The sequence below is a fragment of the Castor canadensis genome, chromosome 11 (assembly GCF_047511655.1).
Source record: "Castor canadensis chromosome 11, mCasCan1.hap1v2, whole genome shotgun sequence".
In the NCBI taxonomy this organism is placed as follows: Eukaryota; Metazoa; Chordata; class Mammalia; order Rodentia; family Castoridae; genus Castor; species Castor canadensis.
In genome coordinates this window covers 141,877,792-141,900,353 of record NC_133396.1, presented here as the reverse complement: position 1 = coordinate 141,900,353, position 22,562 = coordinate 141,877,792, and the positions used below count along the sequence as shown (strand labels likewise).

The 22,562-nt window shown below is 42.2% G+C and overlaps 1 protein-coding gene, 1 non-coding gene and 1 pseudogene across 2 annotated transcripts in view; all 3 read right to left on the bottom strand.

The window, feature by feature from the left end:
* The window catches only part of Acbd3 (acyl-CoA binding domain containing 3), a 34,568-nt gene extending 12,333 nt beyond the window's left edge, over nt 1–22,235 (bottom strand). The window contains exons 1-5 of the mRNA XM_020171515.2: nt 21,890–22,235; nt 9,881–10,022; nt 8,944–9,084; nt 2,336–2,494; nt 476–650 (exon numbers count right to left, since the gene is read on the bottom strand). Coding sequence (XP_020027104.1) covers nt 476–650; nt 2,336–2,494; nt 8,944–9,084; nt 9,881–10,022; nt 21,890–22,175 — 903 coding nt within the window. The 5' untranslated portion in view covers nt 22,176–22,235. The remainder of the gene's footprint in view (nt 1–475; nt 651–2,335; nt 2,495–8,943; nt 9,085–9,880; nt 10,023–21,889) is intronic.
* Nucleotides 2,514–8,133, bottom strand: LOC141413997 (ubiquitin-fold modifier 1 pseudogene; annotated as a pseudogene).
* On the bottom strand, nt 9,355–9,518 carry LOC141414152 (U1 spliceosomal RNA). Its single transcript, XR_012439236.1, has one exon. It is a non-coding gene; the product is annotated as a U1 spliceosomal RNA (small nuclear RNA).
* Nucleotides 22,236–22,562: the final 327 nt, after the last annotated feature.

Sequence of the window (22,562 nt, the reverse complement as noted above, 5' to 3'; positions counted from 1 at the left end):
CACCCTCCCATATACATTATTTAGGAGTGGGGTTTGGAGGAAGGACAAGAACCTGTTATCATGAGCACTGTGATGATCTGACCCAGCTCTGTGGAACCAGCCTGCGGTCTTAGGGAAGTCCTACCCCAGAAGCTGTCCAGTCCTTACAGTTCTCTGGCCTGATGAACATCCCTGAACTGAGGCTCGCTACCTGAGACCTCATTAGGGTCTATCAGTCATTGTAGACACTTGGCCTATACATCTGCCATAAAGCCCTAGACAATGTAACAATGGCTACATCATTTGTTGCCTCAATAGTGCACACCTTCTCTCGTAACTGCCAGTGCAATGCTAAAGTCTATCTGAAAGGTCGCCTCAAAGTTACTTCATACCATGGAAGCACCTAATGCAAAACTCCTGGTCACCTGTAAAGAGAGAAGCTGGGCTCCTATGACACTAAGCCCTGTCTGACCTGGTCCTAGGCTGTCTGCCGTACCTGCTGCTGCGCGAGCTGGACTTGGTACAGCTGCTGCATGTACTGCTGGTAGTGCTGCTCCTGCAGCTGGCGGATGAGGATCTGCTGCTGCTCGTAGTTCCCTGGGTACTGCTGGGCTGCATACTGCTGGAACTGCACGGCAGTCTGCGAGTTTAAGGCTGCCATTATCTGCTGCCTAGAAACATAACACACATACACTATAGCGTCCGACTCCAGGAGGCAGCTCATGACACAACAAAACGTCCTTGTTATTTTTACAATGTATAACTCTTAACCTGGCCTCTAAGTTCTTACCTAGGTTTATCAAGGCAAATTTGGGAAAGTAGTCAGCACGGCACCATAAACAATCGTGGTAACTGCTAACACTTACTGTGCCTCTGCATGTGCCATGCACAACTCACTTAGTCCTCACAACAGTCCTACAAGACTGTTGAGTGACTGACTGCCCGAGATTCTACTGCAGATACATGACAGAGCTAGAATTCAAATATCCAGACGCTCTGGCTCCAGAGACTCCATAATCCACCATGATCCTGTAAGTCAATGGACTGTCATCTGAGGCAGAGATGAGATTTTAACTGTGGCTATGGCTTTTCTACCTACACACACGAGAAACAGCACAAGGCAGAAGAATAGCTAAAAGATGTTACAGATGGTCCCATAAGGATACATAAAGCCAGTGAAAATTGGAGGCCCTGTACCATTTAATTTAAAACTGCCTTTACTAAGCAGGAAGCATTGAAAAAAAAAAAATATATATATATATATATTTAGATTTTTGCTTTGTTTTTTGTTTTTGAGACAGGGTCACTATTTTGCTCAGGCTGGTCTCGAACTCCTGAGCTCAAGTGATCCTCATGCCTCAATCTCCTCAGGGTTGGGATCACAGGTGCATGCCACCAAACCTGACTCAGTGATACCAATTTTTATAAAACTATTACAAGTCTCTTGTACATTCATCCACAGAGAAACCACATGCTTCATAACTCAGGTGGCCAATTAACAAAGACCTCAAAGCCATCCATGAAGAAATGAGTGACAGCAAAAAGCAAAAATCTTACAAATTCCTGACTACAGCATGACACTAGGCCAATTCAGAGCATTCTACCCCACTCCAAAAAAGAGAGGCATTCATAGTATCTCTCAAAAAAGAATGAGACTCTGGAACACTTTGAGGCAGCAAACACTGAAGCTTTTTTTGATAAGCTAATCAGAAACCACAAGGAAAAATTAATGGCTCCAAGTTCTCTGGTTTAACCTTTCTCCCATGTCAGCCCTGGAGCCCCACCCAGCCCTTCCTGCAGTGCACCCTTCTGAGGAACCAGTCCCTTCTGAAGCAGCTGCTTTCACAGCCCTTATAACAAGAAACAGGTTCAGGATCCATGTCCTGCACTAGGGATCAGGGATGGACCTGACACACACTGGGCCAACTAGGTTCTCTGTCCTCAGAATCTTAACTGGCTCTCATAGATTCCAACCAGTCTCTGTCAGATGTATGAAAAGCAGATCACAGAACTCTGAGCTGAGGTGCCCTTGCATATGACAAAGCAGGGACACTACAGATGTCAGGAAGAACAAAGCAGAGACATGAGCTGAGAAGCAAAGACAAGAGGTCATATGAACCCAGAGACTGAGCAACTGAGCAATTTGAGCTCCTGCTTTGAGTGCAGGGTGTGTAAGCTAATCCTAGATCCTTCCAATACACTCCTCTTTGAAAACAAAGTATTGGTAGAAGAGAAAAGTGGCTAATGCTAGTCTACCTGCCAGGCACATGGTCACAGAACTGTTCTACGGACCGCAGGCAGCAGCAGTGTGGCAGCTGCTGCTCACTGTTAAATAAAAGCCACTCTGTGCACTTACTTTTGCTGCTCTAGCCGGAGCCTCTCTTCTTCTATCCGCCGCCTCTCTTCCTCCTCCCGTCTAAGCCTTTCCTCCTCTTCTCGCCTACGTCTTTCTTCCTCCTTCTGAAGACGTTCTCTTTCTTCCTCTTCACGTCGTCTTCGCTCTTCCTCCTCCTTCCTACAAGGTAAAGAACAGAGATAATGAATCTTACATAGTGAATCTTATTTTAAAAATCATTTAAATTTCATTTCCCAGTGAAAACTGACATAATTTTTTTAGAGAACAATGTGGCAATCTCCATCAAAATCTGAAATGTATACACTCCACTAATAGAAACTTCCCATATGGAGCCAGCCTCACAAGACCACAACAAGAATACTTATTGCTGCACAGCATTAGAAAAAGGTATCCATCAGTAAGAACTACTTAAATCATTGTGATACATCTATTCCTTATTCCCAAAGGACGCCCCCCAACCTTTTTTTTTTTTTTTGGCAGTACTGGAGTTCGAACTCAGTGCCTACATCTTGAGCCACTCTACCATGAGACAAGGTCTTGCAAACTATTTGCCTGGACTGGTTTCAAACTGTGATCCTCCTGAGTGGCTACGATTAAAAGCGTGAGCCACCAGTGTCCAGCTTTTTGATAGATTCCTTTTTTTTTTTTTTCTGGTGGTACTGGGGTTTTGAACTCAGGGTCTCAGTCTTGCTAGGCGGGTGCTCTACAACTTCAGCCACTCTGTCAGCCCAACCCTTTTAATATATATTCATAGTACTCAAAGCTTTTCCTTCACAATACCTGTTGTAACTAAATTCAGCAATACATCTGCCTTACCTATTAAAATGTATGTTCCATAGGATTGGGGATGTAGCTCAGAGGCAGAGCACTTGACTAGCATGAATGAGGTCTTGTGTTCCATCCCTAGCACCACACAAAAATGACCCAAAATAACAAACAGAAAAGCCACACATGCTTTGTAAGACTACACCTTTGGCAGGCGCTTTACCATTTCAGCCACTCCACCAGCCCTAAGACTACACCTTTGGGACTGAGTTTGTATGGAACTGAAAAATCCACCCCTATGCCCTCTGGCCATTAAAAAAGGACAAAACTCATGCCTGTAATTCCAGCAACTCAGGAGGCAGAGGTCAGGAGGACTGTGGTTTGAAGCCAGCCCAGGCAAATAGTTCTTGAGACTTTATCTCGAAAATCTCCTCATAAAAATAGGGCTGGTAGATTGGCTCATGGTGAAGGCCATGAGTTCAAGCACCAGTACTGCAAAAAAAAAAAAAAAAAAAGGACAGAACTATATGCATGGTATAATCTGCAAGGACATTTGCTTGATACGTTTGATTAAAAAAAAAAAAAGCAACACAAAGAAAAAGGTCCGGAAGGATGTACCCTAAGTTTGCCAGTTATCTCTGGAAAGGAGAATGAAATCAAAAGAAAGGGGGAGGATGGTTTTCAGTTTGTCCTTCCGATTTTCTAGAAATGGAAAAATCACTTATACTGCACAAATCTGTGTTACTTCTGAAATTTAAGGAGCTTTTCATTTTAAAAAGAACAGCTGCACTTCTAGGTGCAGCCATTGCACCCCAAACCCTCTTTCCAGAAAGAAGGGACCATGTTGCCCTAGCTGTGGATATCTTGTGGGTCTATGCATGGTGTGGGGTACAGGGAGTAAGACAGGATAAAGGGAGGATTTCCAAGGATTCTCACCAAAGACCACCCCCCCTCTTGCCCCAGTAGTGGGGCTTGAACTCAGGGTCTACACCTTGAACCACTCCACCAGCCCTTTTTTGTGATGGATATTTTCGATAGGGTCTTGTGAACTATTTGCCCGCGGTGGCTTCAAACTGTGATCATCCTGACCTCTGCCTCCTGAGTAGCTAGGATTACAGAGGATTACAGGTATGAGCCACTGGCGTCCTACAAGAAGACATTTCTTGATCTCACCATGAGAACCATCTGGGTTACCTCACAGTGCTCGCTTCTCACACATGTAAGTGATTTTATACCTGAGCCACAGCCAAGGCTCAAACTGTAACAAGAACATGACCTACTTTTAACATGTCACAGTAGTATAGGACAAGAAGTTCTGTGAGTCAGAGCTTAAACTTCCAGATAGTGAAGTCTAGTCTTAAACACTTTATGTGGAGTTTATCCCATGATAAAGCTTGATAAGGCTTAAGAGAAATATTTTAATTATTACTGGAGTAAGAATGAAGACAAGTATGTGGTATACACTTGTAATCCCAGAATTTAGGAGACTGAAGCAGGAGGATCTTAAGTTTGAGGCCAGGATGGGATACACAGCAAGACCCTGTCTGAAAAACAAAAAGAAAGAACTGAAAAAGCAATGCTGGCTGGCTGCCAGTGGCTCACACCTATAATTCCAGCTACTTGAGCTGAGATTGGGAGGACTACAGTTTGAGGCCAGCCTAAGCAAATACTTTGAGAGACTATCATCACCAAAACAACCAGAGCAAAATGGACTGGAGGTGTGGCTCAAGCAGAAGAGTGCCTGCTTTGCAAGTGTGAAGCCCTGAGTTCAAACTGCAGTCCCATTAAAAAAAAAAAAAAAAAAAAAAAAGCTGTGTGTGTTGTGCGCACATAAATATTTCCAATGACATTATAGCTACTCCTCACTGACCCAGCATTACTACACAATGGACGATAGCACATAAATCAATTTTCCAATTAAAGGAAGTTTATTCCATTCTTCCAAGAATCAAATCTTTTTCTCTGGATTAAAAACATCTTACTTTGGAAGTATCTTCTGAAATGTAATTACACAGTTAACTATCTTCTTAAACAGGAATGAATTCTATCTGGTGCTCTGTCTCTTGGTAACTCGGTGATATAACTACAAACAAAATTTACACTATGTCATAATATTGTGATGGAGGAATTTACTTCATTAAATGGTTCTGACTGGCATGCTTTTATAATTCTTTTCTATTTCTCATGGCTTTTATCTTCTCTCTCACTCTTAGGCTATTTTCTCTCTTTCTTTTTTTAACAGTGTAACAAAATGTATTTTCACATGCTATTAATTATGGACCAGAAATGCATTTAAACTAAACACAATACTTCAAAACACCTGCACAAAGAACTTACAGATCACATTTATTAACAAAACGCCTAGTTGTTTAACAAAATGTTTTTAAGAACTAACTACAACATAATTTTTCAAAACCAAAAGAACTGAAGAATTAGGTAAATCATTTTATGGAACAGGATGCTATAAACTTATTTATGTAGACAGCAGGCATATTTTTGTGCTAAAAGCAGAATGGAGGAAAATTTTAAATAAGCCAAAATTCTGGGAATGGGTATTCAAAAAATTTTTAATTAACTAAAGCGTAAGGCTATAGAACAGGGGTCTTTGAGCATCAGATCTTTAAAATAAAAGTAAAACCTTCCCAAACACTAGTGGTGCACTTTGTAGATCAGCTTTTTTTTGTTGTTTCATAATTTGGCATCCTGCTATTCATCAGATTTGTGAATACCTGGTGATTTCTTAAACTATCAGTATTGTCTTTCAGATGCTGATTCTGTTGCATTTCCTTATTTTCTCCCTCAATGAACCTAGGACCCTTAACAGGGAAGACACTGACACATGCTAAGGTAAAACTTGGTGTTAAGTTTTTATTGAAGGCTTACATTTCAGGCTGGTGCTGGTGGCTCATGCCTGTAATCCTAGCTACTCAGCAGGCAGAGATCCGGAGGACTGTGGTTTGAAGTCAGTCTGGGCAAACAGTTCACAAGACCCTATCTTTATAAAACCCATCATAAAATAAAAAAGGGCTGGTGGAGTGACTCGAGGTATAGGCCCTGGGTTCAATCCCCAGTACCACACACACAAAAAAGTAGGTCAAGCACTGATTATGAATTACTACAAACCTTCATTTCATCTTTCAAGATATGCAGAGAAACTGACTTTCTCTAAACAGCAAATAAAATCTTTCACTATCCACATCACTCCTTGGATTGGCACAGGGGTGTTTTAACTTTATTATGCTGACAGGGCCTACATTTTGCTCTTCCTAACTGCCTTCTACTACCTAAGACTGCGTCAAGTACTTTTGTTTTCCTTTTCAGTTTTCTCCAACATACCCTCTGCAGTTTGCCCAACCAATGGCTTTTTCTGTGACACTTAATGACAGTTTCCTGTTCCTTTTCACTGTTGCTCATTTCCTACTTGCCTGGTCCTCCAAGCTTTCTCATTTTCCCTTTCCTGGCTTCTTATCCACCCGGGTGACTTAACACTTTCTCAAAAACTGGGTCTTCTGGCTGGGGTGTGGCTTGAGTGGTACAGTGCTTGCCTAGTAAGCACAAGGGCCTCAGTTCAAATCCCAGTGAACAGCATTTCTGATCATTATTTCCTTAAGTTCTGTCACAGATTGCACGTTACTCTGCAGCAGTATTCTTGTGTTATCTTTTTAGGGCCTCCAACCACTCAAGCCATACCTGTCCTGCACCAGCATCCTCCTTCCGAATGCTATTCAAATATATTACGCTTAAGCCAGGTGCCGGTGGTTCATGCCTATAATTAGTTACTCAGGAGGCAGAGATCAGCAGGATCAGGGTTCAAAGCCAGCCCAGGGAAATAGATCATGGAACCCTATCTTGAAAAAAACACTTCATAAAAAAGGGCTAGTGAAGTAGTTCAAGGTATAAGCCCTGAGTTCAAGCCCAAGTACCAAAAAAACCCCAAAAAACCACCAAAAAAAACCCTCAAAAAGAATGGTTTCTTGGGGATTTCTATATTAAAAGTTGTATTAAAAGAAATTGATAAAGACACACATAACTCAGCAACGATGCTTCTACTGTATCATCACTCCCCACCATTACAAATACTGCATTCTGGGCTGGGGTATGGCTCAAGTCATAGAGCACCTGCCTAGCAAGCACGAGTTCAGACCCCAGTATGACAAAAATTCAATTTTTGGTTTGTGACACTAAATTAAAATTTGTATCACACATGAAGTTTGAAACTTAAAAAAACTCTAATTGATAAAGATAGCTGATTGTTCATTGAAATGTCTATTACCTTCGTCACAAACTATTTATTTAAAAACCTATGAGACGGCAAATGAGACGCTAGCAAGCAGACTGCCATCTATGATTCACAGTCGTTTTACATTGTGAACTCAATGACATATAAGCAAGCTTCAGTAAGTGCTAACTTTCCAAATGTTGTCGGAAAGAATTTTAGACTCTCCCTCCGTTTAAAAAAAAACAAAAACAACACAGTTGTATAATCCATTTGCCACAAACAAAATACCTGCTTGAGTTGGGAGTAGCACTCATCCACTGTACGACCTTCGGTGGTGGCAGTGCCCTCCACTCATAAGCATTCCCTCGTCACATGGAGTATGAAAAGAACTGAGGGTCATCTTTCACTGTTTCATTGACTCTTGCTGTTTTCATAGTACCTCAAATGCCTGATTTCAATTTTTACAACAAAACATGCCAATGTTTATTCTAAAGATAAGTGTGTGTTTCCAAGAAGCACATATTAACTACTTCCAACACAATCTCTTGGGTTAATCTGCAGTGCTGAACCATGCGCTGGGAAAACATTTCCAGTAGTCTGTGCAGGCTTTAGTCCTATTACATCACTGGTAATAATTGCGCTTGTTGCTACAAGAACTTTAAGACTGCTATCAAAGGTGTACTTTCAGGACTATGAGTACTATGCATGGAAGCTGTGGGTCTGATGCCAGCATGATCTTAAAAGAAACCTTGGACACGGTGGAGCCAGCTGAGATAGACACCCTACACCAACTTGACCAAGTGGCCCCACTTCCTCAGTGGTAAGGAAGCATTTCTACTTTCTCTTCCAATCTGTTATTTTTGATTCACCAGAAGTAACAGAAACCAGAAAATCACCTGCTTCTAAAGTAGGATATAATCTGAGGAAAACTGGCTTTATTGCAGTGTGGTTTTTTTTGTTTTTTTCTCTTTTTGGTGGCACTGGGGTTTGAACTCAGGGTCATGCTTGCTAGGTAGGTACTCTACTGCTTGAGCCACTCTGCCAGCCCCTATTGCAGTGTTTTTATTACCTGGAAAATCTAGATGGTCAAAGTTGCTGAAATATAACCTCTAGACAACTAAGGTGTCAACTATAATTCCAATTCACAATGACAACAGAGATTCTCATAAACCTAAACATCACATTCAGCTACTCCTTCCCCTGATTCTGGAAATAATTAACAAGCCATCTGGAAGCAAAAGCCAGTATATCTGTCTATATAAGGCTTACCATGTAACACAGAGGAAAACCATAAAATGGAGTATGAATATTCTAGAAGTTCAGGAGACATAGCAGACAAAGGTATGCCAAATGGCAGAATGGGGGTGGTGGTGGCTGAATTTGAGGTGGAGCCTATTCAGAAACACAGTACAGTAAAAGGAAAGTAATGCTGCTGCAATTGCTGGGAGGTTCCTGTTAAAGGTGCAGCCATAAGGAAGCAGTCCCTCTTTCCCTCCAAACTCATCATATAAAGACCTGTTCACATCAGGAAGTTTCAATGAGCACTGTAAGAAGTGGGAATTGAAGGGAAGACAGAGCACACTGGCCACACTGGGGTAAAGTATTCCATGCCCTCAAATGTCACCTTTTTTTCTCTTGTTCTTCCTTCTCTATTTTGTGGGACACAACATATGTTGAGAAGAGATGGCAACACCTATTTAAAAGCTTGACAAACTCTACCATGGCATCCTCTTTAGACATGTTTCCCAGGGCTGCCCATTCTCTCCTGTAAAGAACAATAAGAAAAGTTACCTCCCCTTCTTAACTGAAGGAGAACCTCATTTAACTTAAAACTACATACAAAAACTCTCGATTATAACTAAAATGAATGATGATTTTTTTACTAAAGCTGGAAACTTCCAACAAGCATGTGCTGATTTACTAAGTTAGCTTATGCCACATATAATCCAAAATGTAAGTGCACTGTTGATAATTCTCAACAATATATGCAAAAAGGTATCTACATTTTCTTTTTTTTTAATTTTTAAATTTTTTTTAGGGGAGAGCGCAAACGCAGTCCCCCACTACCACAAATTATGCAGTCGAGTTTCTCACACTTGGGGAAATCGCAGGGGTCAGCACATCCGGAGTACAATGGATAAGCCTCACCCTGGGAAAACCATGTTCGTGATCATGGTAGCTCCCCTGTCAGGTAAGTATTACATTTTATTTCCTTTATACTGTATTTTAAATACAAAATAGGAATGTATCCTTTTCTGGTACAACTTTCTACATGTCTAAATGAGAGAATCAATTATGATGCATTTTACATGGCTGTTTTTAATACTGCTTAGGAAGAGTCAAATAGAATTGTCATTATGCTCATAATCAGACCAGTAAACTTCTTCCACAATATTTAGCCATAAACCAATAAACATCTGAAGCCTCCAGGAGCTATAAGCAAAAATGTTTCAGTTTCTATGCTAAGCCAAGGAGCCAGCTATTTACATCTTAACCAATTCATACTATACCCATCTCCAAATTATTCTTATTGAATCTGCTAAACAACAAAACATTGTTACCTCCTGTCATTCCCCAACACATCAAAGAATCCAACCTCAGGACAAGTGTCTGGATTATATGGGCCCAGAAGAACCTGCTTATACAGTGCCACAAGCTTCAGTTTTTCTTCGTAAGTTGGATGAAAGGCCTTGCCATCTTTCTCTATAAGAAAAAGAAATACAAAGAAAATAATTAGCCTGGAAAGTATGCAATGTCCAGCATTACATATTGAAGCTCTACTGCAAGGTCTGTCACAAACTGCCTGTTAGCGATAAAAACAGTTAGCAAGACTATTATTCCAATTTCTAAATTATAACAGTGACAGCATAAACAGAATCTTTCAGATGCTAAATTTTGTTTTGTTCTTATTTTTTGTCTCATTATGTCTCATTATGTAGCTCAGGCTGGCCTCAACTTGGAATCCTCCTGTTGCAGCTTCCTGAGTATTGGCAGTATGGGCATGCACCCCACCACTCTAGGTCTGAATTTTTTTTTAATTGAACCAACTACCATTACTTATGCTAAAGCTACTACAGAGAAAAACATCTGTCAAGCTGCAGTCAAGTCCACCAACATCTGACGCATTCAAAACAAAGTGCAACAATCATTTCTTAAGAATGGGTTTTAAAAAATAACCTTTAAATCTTTTCTTTTGATGGTTTGAACTCAGGGCCTCATGTCTGGTAAGCAGGTGCTGTACTACTTGAGCCACTCTGCCAGCCCCACTCCCCCCCCCAATCATCATGACTTTATATTTCCTTTTGTTTGGGCAGCACTGGGGTTTAAACTCAGGGCCTCACACTTGCTAGGCAGGCACTCTACTGCCTGAGCCATGCGGCAGCCCAGCAACTTCGTATTGATCAGTGTGATTATGAGCACGCACAGACAGCTCATACTTCACAGGCTCTATTCAAAACTCACCCTTCCAACTAGGCAGTGTGTTGTGGTGGGCCCTGGGTTTAAATCTGCCCTCATACATGGCTGAGCTGTGAGCTGCTTAACCTATCAGTTTGTTCAAAGTGAAAGGTTCTACTGCTGTTTCAAAGGTTATAGCATATTATTATAACAACTCACAGATCCTCTGGCTTCCTTCCTATTTTGGTTAGCTCTGGCAGTTTTCCACATGGGCAATTAAGAGTGAAGCCAACAGCAGGCATAGTGGCACACTTCTGCACTCCCGGCACTGGGGAGGCTAAGGCAAGAGGACCATGAGTATGTACTATACTATAAACTATACTATAAAGTTATGGTAGCCATAGATTTAAAATCAATGATAAGTTGCCTTTTTGGTAAGTAGAATAAGCACAAACAACAGCCGCTATTGTGGAGAGAGGTCCGTTTTCTAAATGATGATAAATTTGTTTTATGTAAAGCATTTGGTATTTTGTGTGTGTGTGGAGGGGTGTGGTATTGGATGTTGAACTCAGGGCCTCACACTTGCTAGGTAGGTACTCTATCACTTGTGCCACTCTGCCAGCCCTTTTCATATTGATTACTTTTGAGATAGGGTCTCGCTTTATACCCAGGCAGGCCTGGACAGAGATCCTCCTGTTAGTGTTTCCCGTCATAGCTGGCATGACAGGCACAAGCCATCATGCCCAGCCACTGGTTGGGATGGGGTCTCTCAGACTTTTGTCTGGACTAGCCAGGAACCAGGATCTCTGCCTTCCGAGTAGCTAGGGTTACAGGCTTAAGCCACCACACCCAGCCATTAGGTATTTTGAACTAGGTGCAGTGGACTATGGGAGCCATAAGTAAACAAGGAAACTGTCCCCATCATTTAACAAACTTGTTAGTCTAGCGCCCAGCACTAAAAAGTGACTCATGCATAGGCAGAGCAGAGTTGCAGGATTTGAGGATGTTATAATGCAAATCAACAAAATATTAAAAAAGGAAGACAACTAGCACTGTTTTAGTGTTACTCCTGGTCAAAGTCCAACAGATTTGTACACTGCCATGGCCCATAGTGCTCAGTGGTTTTGTTTACCACCAAAGCCACACTCAACAAATCTCACTAAAGAAATTGTCTTTATGGGTTAATTTCTGTAAGAACAAGCAAAAACAGTAATACATTTTAGTGAATTATATTGGCATTTCCATGGAAGAATTCCTCTATAACCCTGTAAATCCTGTTACTGAATCTTTAAAAATTAATCTTTGGGGGTGGTTAAGTACTGAGGTTTGAACTCAGGGCCCCAAGCTTGCTAGGCAGGCACTCTACCACTTGAGCCACCCTGCCAGCCCTAGCTGGGTTGTTCTAGCTGGGTTCAATTTTGTCTCCAAAAAAATCAAGGAAAATAAAACGTAACAAATGTTATTATTATAATAACTAATAACTGTATTAGAAAGACTGGATTATACATTAATTTAGTTTAGTTTTCATTTTCCTGAATTTTCTACAATTAGCATAAATACTCTTTTTTTAAACAGAAACACTTTTTCCTCTTTTTAATTGCACTTTTAAAAAGTCAAAGCATGGCTGGGGGTGTGGATCTGTAGTAGAACACATGCTTAGCATGTACAAGGCCCTGGGTTCCATGGGTGGAGGAGCCAAAACAAAAACAGGCAAATAAGCAAACAACCCCACCTCAAAAAAAACATCAAAGCAACTTATCTTCAGCCCTTGGGACAAAGTTAACAGATCACTTATTCTCTGAAGGAGTACACAAAACCCAGGAGGCTGTGCTAATCCCAGCTATCTTTAGTATACCACAGTCCATAATGTGTTGATGTTCTCAAGTTCAAAGACATCAGAAAAATGAAACCCCTTCCAATCTAAGTTACTGGGGACACGGTAGTATTACAAAGAAACCTTTGCTTCTTTCTTCTTTTCAGATGACTCTAGTTTATACATCACAAGGGTTTGTTTAGTTTTTAAAATCAGGTGAGAATAATTTTCCTCTATATTATTTTTGGTTCCACAGGTATTACATGTAGTTAGCAAGAAAGATTAACTACCATTAACTGCACAAAGAAAAAGCCTGCTGAAACTCAAACATCTTTACCCAGGGCCATGTTCCAGATGAAGGTTCTCTTCAGTTCTGCCAGGAAGGAATGTAGGCATGATCCAAGGTACTACTATTCAGAGCTAATTACTGTAGTTATTTAATTCAATCAATTCTGGAATTCTGCTTCTTAATGGCAACCAAAAACAAACGAATGATGCTTGGAAAGACGCTGCAGAGCCATCTGCAGATTGTGTGAAGTGTGAAGTGTGAAGGCCCATCCTTATCCTGTCACTGTGAAGTACTTGGTTACCTTGAGAAGTATGAGGACTGGGACAAAGGAACCCTTCTCAAGTGAGCTGACTAACAAGATCACGAGCTGACACTTGTCCAGCAACATTACAACAAAGCTCATTTTCTATGAAAGTAAAGACCAACAGAGGTTATCTTAAACCCGTACTTTACCTCAAGACTACTAAAGCACCCACCCCGTTTGGTTTTGTCCCTCCCACACCAGGGATGGAACCCAGGGTTTCTCAGATGCTAGGCAAACGCTCTGCTGCTGACCTACAGCCTGTGTGCTATGAATAGTTTTTACCTTTAAAGAGTTATAAAACAACCAAAAAGCGGAAACGAAAACCAAAGGCTATGCAACATCCACCACATATATGGTCTTCAAGGCCTGGAATATTTACCCTCTCATCTTTAATAGCAAAGTCTTCTGACCCTGGCCTAGAGGTAGACATAAATTCAAAGGGCCAAAATGACTTCCAGAAAAATTTAGAAACTCAAGTATGATTAAAAGTTTAGAAAACATAAATATAAATTTCCAGTTAAACATGGTGGACTGAACACACACAATTACTTCTGCTCAACAAAATGACACCATCTTAGAGAAACCCTAAAAGGTTTCAAAAATTGAAGGCACCAGGTTCTTTAAAAGCTGGCATCTGAATGAAAACAGGAATTCAGCTGAAGTCCACGTAGGAAGCAGGTAGCAGTCCTCTCTCTCACTGCATATGGCAATCCCAACAGGCAGGAGGCTATCTTTCCCCACTAGTGCAGGGGGCTGTATGTTCACTAGAGTAGTGGATTAGAGACATTCCAGACATGAAACTCCCTGGCTTGGAGTACACTGCTGGACAGAATAAACTAAGTTTCCTGTAAATGGTAAGCCACCCCCACCCCCACCTCTGCCTACTTCCTGAATGCTGGTAACCAGTTTCATATATCCCTGTGCAGGAGGCAGGAGTATTTTCTTGAAAAGCTGGCCAAAAGAAAATATCTATAGACGCAGATTTGAAAAATACTAATGGCTGATGGTTCCCCTCTGACACTTCTGCCTCATCACCCTATAATAAGGTTTGTATTCAATTAAATATTCAGTACTTTATCCTTAGTATGACTGGATGGATACCCAATAATCACTAGAAATTTAAAGAAAGCTTCTAACATGGAATCAAAATAATTCAAAAGAAAATTTTAAATTAAAATAAACTGCAACAATCATGAATCTATGCTTAAATACTTCAGGGTGATGGGAACTCACTGTGTCAGAGCAGTTTCCCACCTCTGGATGGCTATGATTCTTAGCTCTTTATACCGAGTTGGTACCTCCCAATTCTAGCTACAGGGTCTCTTTTTTAAGCACATCTAATAGATCAGACCTCAAAAAAGTCACAAAGTACCCATCATGTTTTCTCTGAGCGCCCTATTTTCTAGTTAAACACTCTCAACTTAATCAATTATACTTCACAAAGACCTAAGTTAAATTCCAGCTCTGCTATTTACTAAGCCGATAACATACACAAGTTATTTAAGTTTTTGGAGCCCCAATTTTCTCAACAATAGAGCTGATGATAAGGTCCTTGTAAGGGTGAGCAGCAGTGTTTTAAAGCCTTGGTACAGTGCCTGCATAGAGCAACCATTATGATACTGATGGCTGGGATTTTAATTCCCACTTGATACAAGTTTCTCTCTTCTGAATGGGCTCCATTTTGTCTTCAACTCTAAACACTGAGCCTCAAACCCAAAGCACTGACGAGGGCTTCTCTGTCCTGTGGAGGACAGCAGGGCCACTTGGTTTCTTCTCTACTCAGGTACCCTATTATTTTCACCACAGCAGCCTACAATCAAATCTGTTTTCTTGGATGTGAGGGCGATCTGGCTGCGACATCTGTCACCCCACTGATCGCCAGGGTTGATTCGGCTGATCTGGCTGGCTAGGCGGGTGTCCCCTTCCTCCCTCACCGCTCCATGTGCGTCCCTCCCGAAGCTGCGCGCTCGGTCGAAGAGGACGACCATCCCCGATAGAGGAGGACCGTTCTTCGGTCAAGGGTATACGAGTAGCTGCGCTCCCCTGCTAGAACCTCCAAACAAGCTCTCAAATCTGTTTTCTTTCACTGCCTTATCGCACTATTGCCTCCCAGAAAATATACTGAATAAAATCCATCTCTTAGGAATATTAAAATTAAAACCCTATCTCACAGGTTGGATTGAGAAATGAACTGAGGGCTTACAGAGTGGCTCAAACAGTAGTACACGTGCTTTGCAAACATGAGGCCAAGTTCAAACCCCAGCAGCATCAAAAAAAGAAAAGAAAAATATAATACAGTATTCCTGAGTTAATGACTATAATATGAAACAATCTGGAAACTGCCTTCCAAATTTATTTAGTAAAAGTTTAAGACTTTTCCCCCATTAAGTCAACATACCCTGTAATTAAGTCCCAGTAATCTATCCTTTTCAATAACATATTTGCCAGAGAATACCAACTGTCAGGTACGTTCTTAGAACAACCTTTGAGAAAAGAAAGGAATGCGGCTTGAGAAAGGACTGTGGCTTGAGAAAGAGAGGGGAAGAGAAAGAGAGGGATTGAACAATTAAGTGGCAGAGGAAAGAAAAACACCCAGGTAGTGTTGATTCCAAAACTCACTCCTAAATACTGAGTCACTGGGCTCTTATTTGTGTTAAGTGATAAAAGTAAACATCTCCCTCAGGGATGTTGTCTACATGAGGGTGTTCACTTTGTGAAAACTCATCAAGTAATACACTTGGGATGTGTGTACTTTTCTGCAACTGTGATAAAGGGAGGCCTCAGGCAAATGTCAAAATCATTTACAGGAAAAACACAGCTGGCTGAGGAGAAAGGACCATGATCAAGGCCAGTCTGTGCTACACAGAAAGGACATGCTGCAAAACACCAAGGGCTGGGGTGTAGCTCAGTGGCAGAATATCTGTCGAACACATACAAGGTCCTGGGTTCAATCCCCAGCACAGCAAAGAAAGAAAACACAAGCACAAACACACATACAATCTGAGTCCAGTTAAAGGAAAATTTTAGGGCTGCATGTGGCTCAAGTGGTAAGAACATCTGCCTAACAAGTGTGAGGCCCTGAATTCAAACCCCAGTGATGCCCCAAAAGTAAAATATAAAATAGAATAGAATAGAATAGAATAAAATAAAATAAAATAAAAATAAGGGAAAATTTTAATTCAGCTCAAATTTAATGTGAACTTGGTGGCTATACTTTTTCTCTTACAACTGTCTCTTAGGTCTATATATCCTCCTACACTATTACACACTTGTGTCTAAAAACAAAGACAATTAAAAATAAGGACAATAAAAGAAAAAATAAACTTGAAATTACCTTAGACTAGTCCACTTAAGATGAAGAAGCACATACTAATTATATGTTTTCAAGAAATAAACTTACAGATACACAGTGTTTAAAACATTAATGAGGCTACTTGTAAAAGTTCTTTTTTAAGTCCATTTATAAAAAGCCATGTTTGTCTGTTTGTTTTGGTAGTACTGGGGTTTGAACTCAGGGCCTCACACTTGCGAGGCAAGTGCTCTAACCACTTGAACCACTCCATCGGCCCTTTTTTGTGTTGGGTATTTCTGACACAGGGTCTTGGAACTATTTACCCGGGATGGCTTTGAACTGTGATCCTCCTGATCTCTACCTCCTGAGTACCTAGGATTACAGGCATAAACCATAAGAGCCCAGTTGAACCATCAGATTTCTTCAGGGAGGGAAAATAATGTATCAACTACTGGAAATGTAAAGATTTTACTTGGAACTTTATTTAAATAAACTAATAAATTATTAGGAAACTGGAAATCTCCTAACTTGACTGGATATTTGATGGTATTAAAGAAGTATGAATTTAAAGTTTTCTGTCATGATGGGATTGTGGTCACTTTTTAGAAAGGACTCCTGTCTTTTAGAGATACATAATGAAATATTTACAGATGATTTGGGAAGTAGATGGGGCTGGTCTGGCTGGGTAACAGGTACTAAGGGATTAACTGCACTTTCTGCCTGTTTTTGTGTAGGCTTGAAATTCTCCAGAATAAAGTTAAAATTTGAATTAAATAAATTTAAGCCTAAAATTTTTCTCACATCCATTTTTAATATATAATAGCAAAAAAAAAATCATTACAATAGGTAAGTATAAACCTTCCCAAAGGTCTAATATTGTTAGTAGAAATGAGATTTTTCAACAATAGGACTGGTGAAATTGTTACTGTCTGCGATTGCTGCTGGGAAGGAACCAGGGCCCTCACATATGCTAAGTGTGCTCTCCACTGAGGGTACTACACCCCCAGCCCCAGGACTCATCAATAATTTGATGGGTAAGTAGTTGGGTGGGGGGATGAAAGACAGTAGCAGAGGGGTGAAGTCAAGTATGGTAAGAAATTTTGTAAATACTCCAATGTTACCCACACCCAGCACAATAATTTAAAAATGAAAAAAAGAAAAAAAAAAAAAGAATAATCTGAAGGGTAAATTTACTTCACTCCTTTGGAGGAGCTTTTCTCCCATTACAGTCAAGTTTTCAAACCCCTAGCAATGTTATGTAGGAAGTCAGAGTAAATGGTTCTCTCACACTACTTTTGCAGACATCTGGGTCTTTCATGGTTAGAAAACCAACTTGGACCTTAATATTTTCATGCAAATATATTAAAGAATTCCAAAATGTGACAAGGCAACTGGATAGTTGTTCTGAATGTTTTCCTCAGAAACTACCAGAAACCAGGGGTCCTCATCTGCTTTCATTTTGTAGTAGGAAGAACTGTCTCAAATCAGGCAGGTTGAGAGCCAACTTGTCTCTTAAAAGCAGCAACTGAGAGGCAGAGGACAAGTTCGTCAGCCAAGTAGGAGTTACACCCTGCCAGAGGCTCGTGGAAGGATTAAACACAGGACTACACACACAGCTTTCACCACACTACCTGACCGCTAGTGAGTACTGGCAATCATTAGCTTCGAATTTTAAATTCATACAACCAATCTACCAGCCTACCATAATGTGACAATTAAGTATTAAGGAAACCTCCAATCCCCAACGGAATCTAAAAACCAAAATACAATTCCTCAAATTAACTCCATCCAAGAAGTAGAGCTATATACCCTGGATTTCTTTGGGTTCTTATGCAGAGGAGATAAGAAAATCCAGCTTAATCTGCTAAAGTAGAATTGGGCAACTCTGCTCTTCCCTTTGAAAACCTTCAGTGGTTCCTCATCATCTACTGACCAAAAGGCATTCAAGTCATTACAGGGTCTGAATTGGACTGGTCTAGCACTCCATCACACTGCCTCCTGTTTGCCATTCCCAGATAATTAGGCCTGGCCTCTCAGCTATCCCCTCATCTTCCCCTGTACCGCAGCTGCCAGTGGATCTTTAACTCCTCTCTCTGACTCCAAGTTTCTTAATAGCAAAAAGGAACGAATGTTCCATTCATTTATAGTGGTGACCTAACTAAAAAACTCTGATCCACAATAAGGATACAATGATGCCTAAAGTTTAGATAGCAAAATGCTAACTTATAATTTCATGCTAGGCTGTGTTTTCATCTATTACATCATTTTTTTTTTTGCAATGCTAGAGATGGAATCCAGGGCCTTATACATGTTAGGCAAGCCACTTTACCACTGAGGTATATCGTCAGCCATCTTACTTCACTTTCACCTTCAAAAAATTAAGAGAGTAGATGATACAATAAATTCACCATTTGTCTATGACCATCACTATGACATAGATGGAATTAAGAAACAGAGTTCCTGATTCCCAGTCTGGGTTTTTTTCAATGGAAAAAGATATCCATGTTTTCAAGATTCATATTTATTCTACAGAAGATAAAATGTAAATTTTCTTTCTTCTTTGGGTGGAGATGAGTTTGTCAGGGATTTGAGCTTGCAAAGCAGGCACTTTACTGCTTGAGCCACACCTCTAGTCCAATGTAAAGTTATTTTTAATTCTTGTGAGATACTGGTGCAAAACCACCCAACAGTCATCTATGGGAAGTCTTTGCAATACTGATAAATACCAAATATTCTGCTAGAAAAAGTCATACACTGAAACAAAAGCAGTCTACCATATGATCCAGCGATACCACTCTTGGGGATATACCCAAAAGAATGTGACACAGGTTACTCCAGAGGCACCTGCACACCCATGTTTATTGCAGCACTATTCACAATAGCCAAGTTATGGAAACAGCCAAGATGCCCCACCACCGACGAATGGATTAAGAAAATGTGGTATCTATACACAATGGAATTTTATGCAGCCATGAAGAAGAACAAAATGTTATCATTCGCTGGTAAATGGATGGAACTGGAGAATATCATTCTGAGTGAGGTTAGCCTGGCCCAAAAGACCGAAAATCGTATGTTCTCCCTCATATGTGGACATTAGATCAAGGGCAAACACAACAAGGGGATTGGACTCTGATCACATGATAAAGCGAGAGCACACAGGGAGGTATGAGAATAGGTAAGACACCCAAAAAACTAGACAACATTTGTTGCCCTCAATGCAGAGAAACTAATGCAGATACTTTAAAGCGACAGAGACCAATAGGAGAAGGGAACCAGGTACTAGAGAAAAGGTTAGTTGGAGAAGAATTAACACACATGTACAGGAAAGCAATGCGAGTCAACTCCCTGTATAGCTATCCTTATCCCAACTAGCAAAACTCTTGTTCCTTCCTATTATTGCTTATACTCTCTCTACAACAAAATTAGAGATAAGGGCAAAATAGTTTCTGCCTGATAGCGAGGGGGTAGAGGGGTGGGAGGGGAGGAAGGGGGGAGAAATGACCCAAACATTGTATGCAGATATGAATAAAAGAAAAAAAAAAGAAGAAATAAAACCCTCTGAAGCAGGAAAAAACAAAATCAAACAAAAGCAGTATTACTTGGCTCACTTCACTTTCCATAATTCTTTTGACTGCTTTTACAAACCTCCTTTCTTTTTCCAACTAATCTGTCATATACTACTAGCCTCTTCACTGTTATTGATGTAAGGATCCATGCAAAAATACAGCTTGTAATTGCTGAACTTCTATTTCTCCTTCTAAGTACTTGGATATTACTTTGAGAGCTGAATTTAGGAACTGAGTGAACTATGGCTACCAACGTAACTTTTTTCTCTAAGGTGACTGAGAACTAGGCCTCCAGAATTATGGGTTTCCCTTGGATTCCTGTCACTCACAAAACATTAACCAGTTTAGACCACTGAATCTTAAATCCGAGACATCACATGCCATCTAATCGGGCTCCCCTTTCATATAGAAACTGAGTCTAGCAAGGTTAACTGCCTAAGAATTTACACAGCAACTAGAATCCAGAGGTTCCTAACTCACCAAAGCAATGCTAAATTTACTACACGTTACACAGCTTTAATCTTTCAAAGTAGGTATTACTATTTTCAAATAAGACAGGCTCAGAAGATGAAATTACCCACTTATTTACTTTTTTGTTACTTTTGGCAAAAGCCAGGATTAGAATTTTGTTCTTTCCTGTTCTTACTATCTCAGTACAATTTACTTTATTGAAAAGTGAGTTCTAAGAATAAATATTTCAGGAGAACATGGTTACAGGAATTGCAAAGAAATCACAGATCTGTGTATGAAAGGTAACACATCATCATTACAGCCAACTTAAAATTCAAGGCAGTGACCTAAAGAGTCTAGTGATCCACTGGCCATTACCAATTTCCCAGGTGAGCTAGTACACAGGGCTGAACTCACTGTGCAATCACAGTATTTTGAGGGTAAACTTTTTAAATTAGAAAATGCAACGAATGGGGAATGATCAAATTTTCTAGAAAACTTAAAAAAGAGACACTTTCCCCAGTTTGTACAATTAAAGTTATTTTGAGAGAAAACAATTTCAAATTCCAGTGTCACTACACTGAAGTAACCCAACTTCAGCTGGCAAAGTGTGAGCTCTGGAAGGTTCTCCCTCTGGGAAAACTGTCATAAATTCGTTGCTCTGGAATGCACGGGGACCTAGCAGCCCTTCCCCAAAGACCTAACTTATCTTTAAGAATCAAGCTAACCGTCACCAGTCTTTCCACTGACAAAATCATGTGACTGGTATCTCCACCACTTACCAAGTGAATCACCCCATAAGAAAGAAAAGAGAGAGAGAGAGAGAGAGAGAGAGAGAAAGAATAAAACCACGGCACACCACAATCCTGGGCGAAGAAGCAATTAACGATGCGAGAAGCAGAGGGTGCTGAGGCCTCACGCACCCAGGAGTCACTGAACACACTGGACGTGTGTGACACGCCGTAGGGGCAGCTGAGCTTAACGTCTGGCTTCCTCCTCCGCCGCAGCCACACTACACTGCCCGGTGACCATGTCCTCGAGGCGACGGTTCCCCAGAGAGGCTAGGAAAGGTATGCGGGGGACGCATGAAGGATTCCTTCCACTACGGGACAAGGGTAAAACTCGGCGGGGTCTGGTGTGGCAGGCCGCGGACACAGGAAAAGGCAGGGATGGGTACGGAAGAAGGAAAAGGAAAAGGGCGTCCCGGACCACGATGCTCTGGAGGGCTCGCCCTTCCACCCGGCTCCTGGACAGCGGAGGGGCCGGGCCAGGGAAGCCGGGACTCGGGCACTCGCTCCGGGCCCCTGGGGGTGTGACCCAGAGGTGGCGGGTGGTGACACCTGGGGCGCCGGGATGGGGCGTGCCCGGGCCGCCGCGGCCTAGTGAGGGCGGCGAGGAGCGCCGAGAGGCCCCGGGACCGACGCCGGACCCAGCCCGGCTGGGAGGGGACGGCAGCTCACCTTTAAAAAAGCGCAGCGCCAGGCCGTACAGCTCCTCCAGGCCGAAGCCCCAGCGCTGCTCCAGCCGCCGCGCCTCCTCCGCCGCGCTCCCGGCCGCCGCCTCCCCGGTCTCCGGCTGCTGGCCCGCGGCGCCCGGGCCCCGGCCAACCCCAGGGGGCGAGGGCGGCGGCAGCGGCGGCGGCAGTAGCGGGGCGCCCTCCGCACCGGGCCGCTCCTCGGGGTCCGGGCTCAGCGTGAGGCCGTCGACCGACACCTCTAGCCGCTCCGCGCTCAGCACCGCCGCCATCTCCGGCTGCTGCGCCTCCTCAGCGCGGACAGGAGGCGGCCACGTATCGACTTCCTGCTGACCTCTGACCTCCAGTTGCCGACACCGGAACTTCCGCTGCCGGGCGGCTAGAGCGCTCTCTGAGAGCGCCGCGGCTTGGTGTCGGCCACGCCCCTGGCGTCGGCCACGCCCCTCCGCGGCGTCCGCCACGCCCCCAACTTCCGCCGCTCACGGGCCTCGGAGGACCTGAGCTCTGACCAGGCGCCCGGCGCTGTTCCCCGCTGCCCACGCCACCCGGCGGTGTTCGCCGCGTGCGTCCCGCCGGGTTCGGGTGGCCAGGGCGCCCAGGCGCCCGCAGAGATAGGGAGTCGCGCGGAGCTCTTTCGCCCATCACTTGGGTTTGGGAGT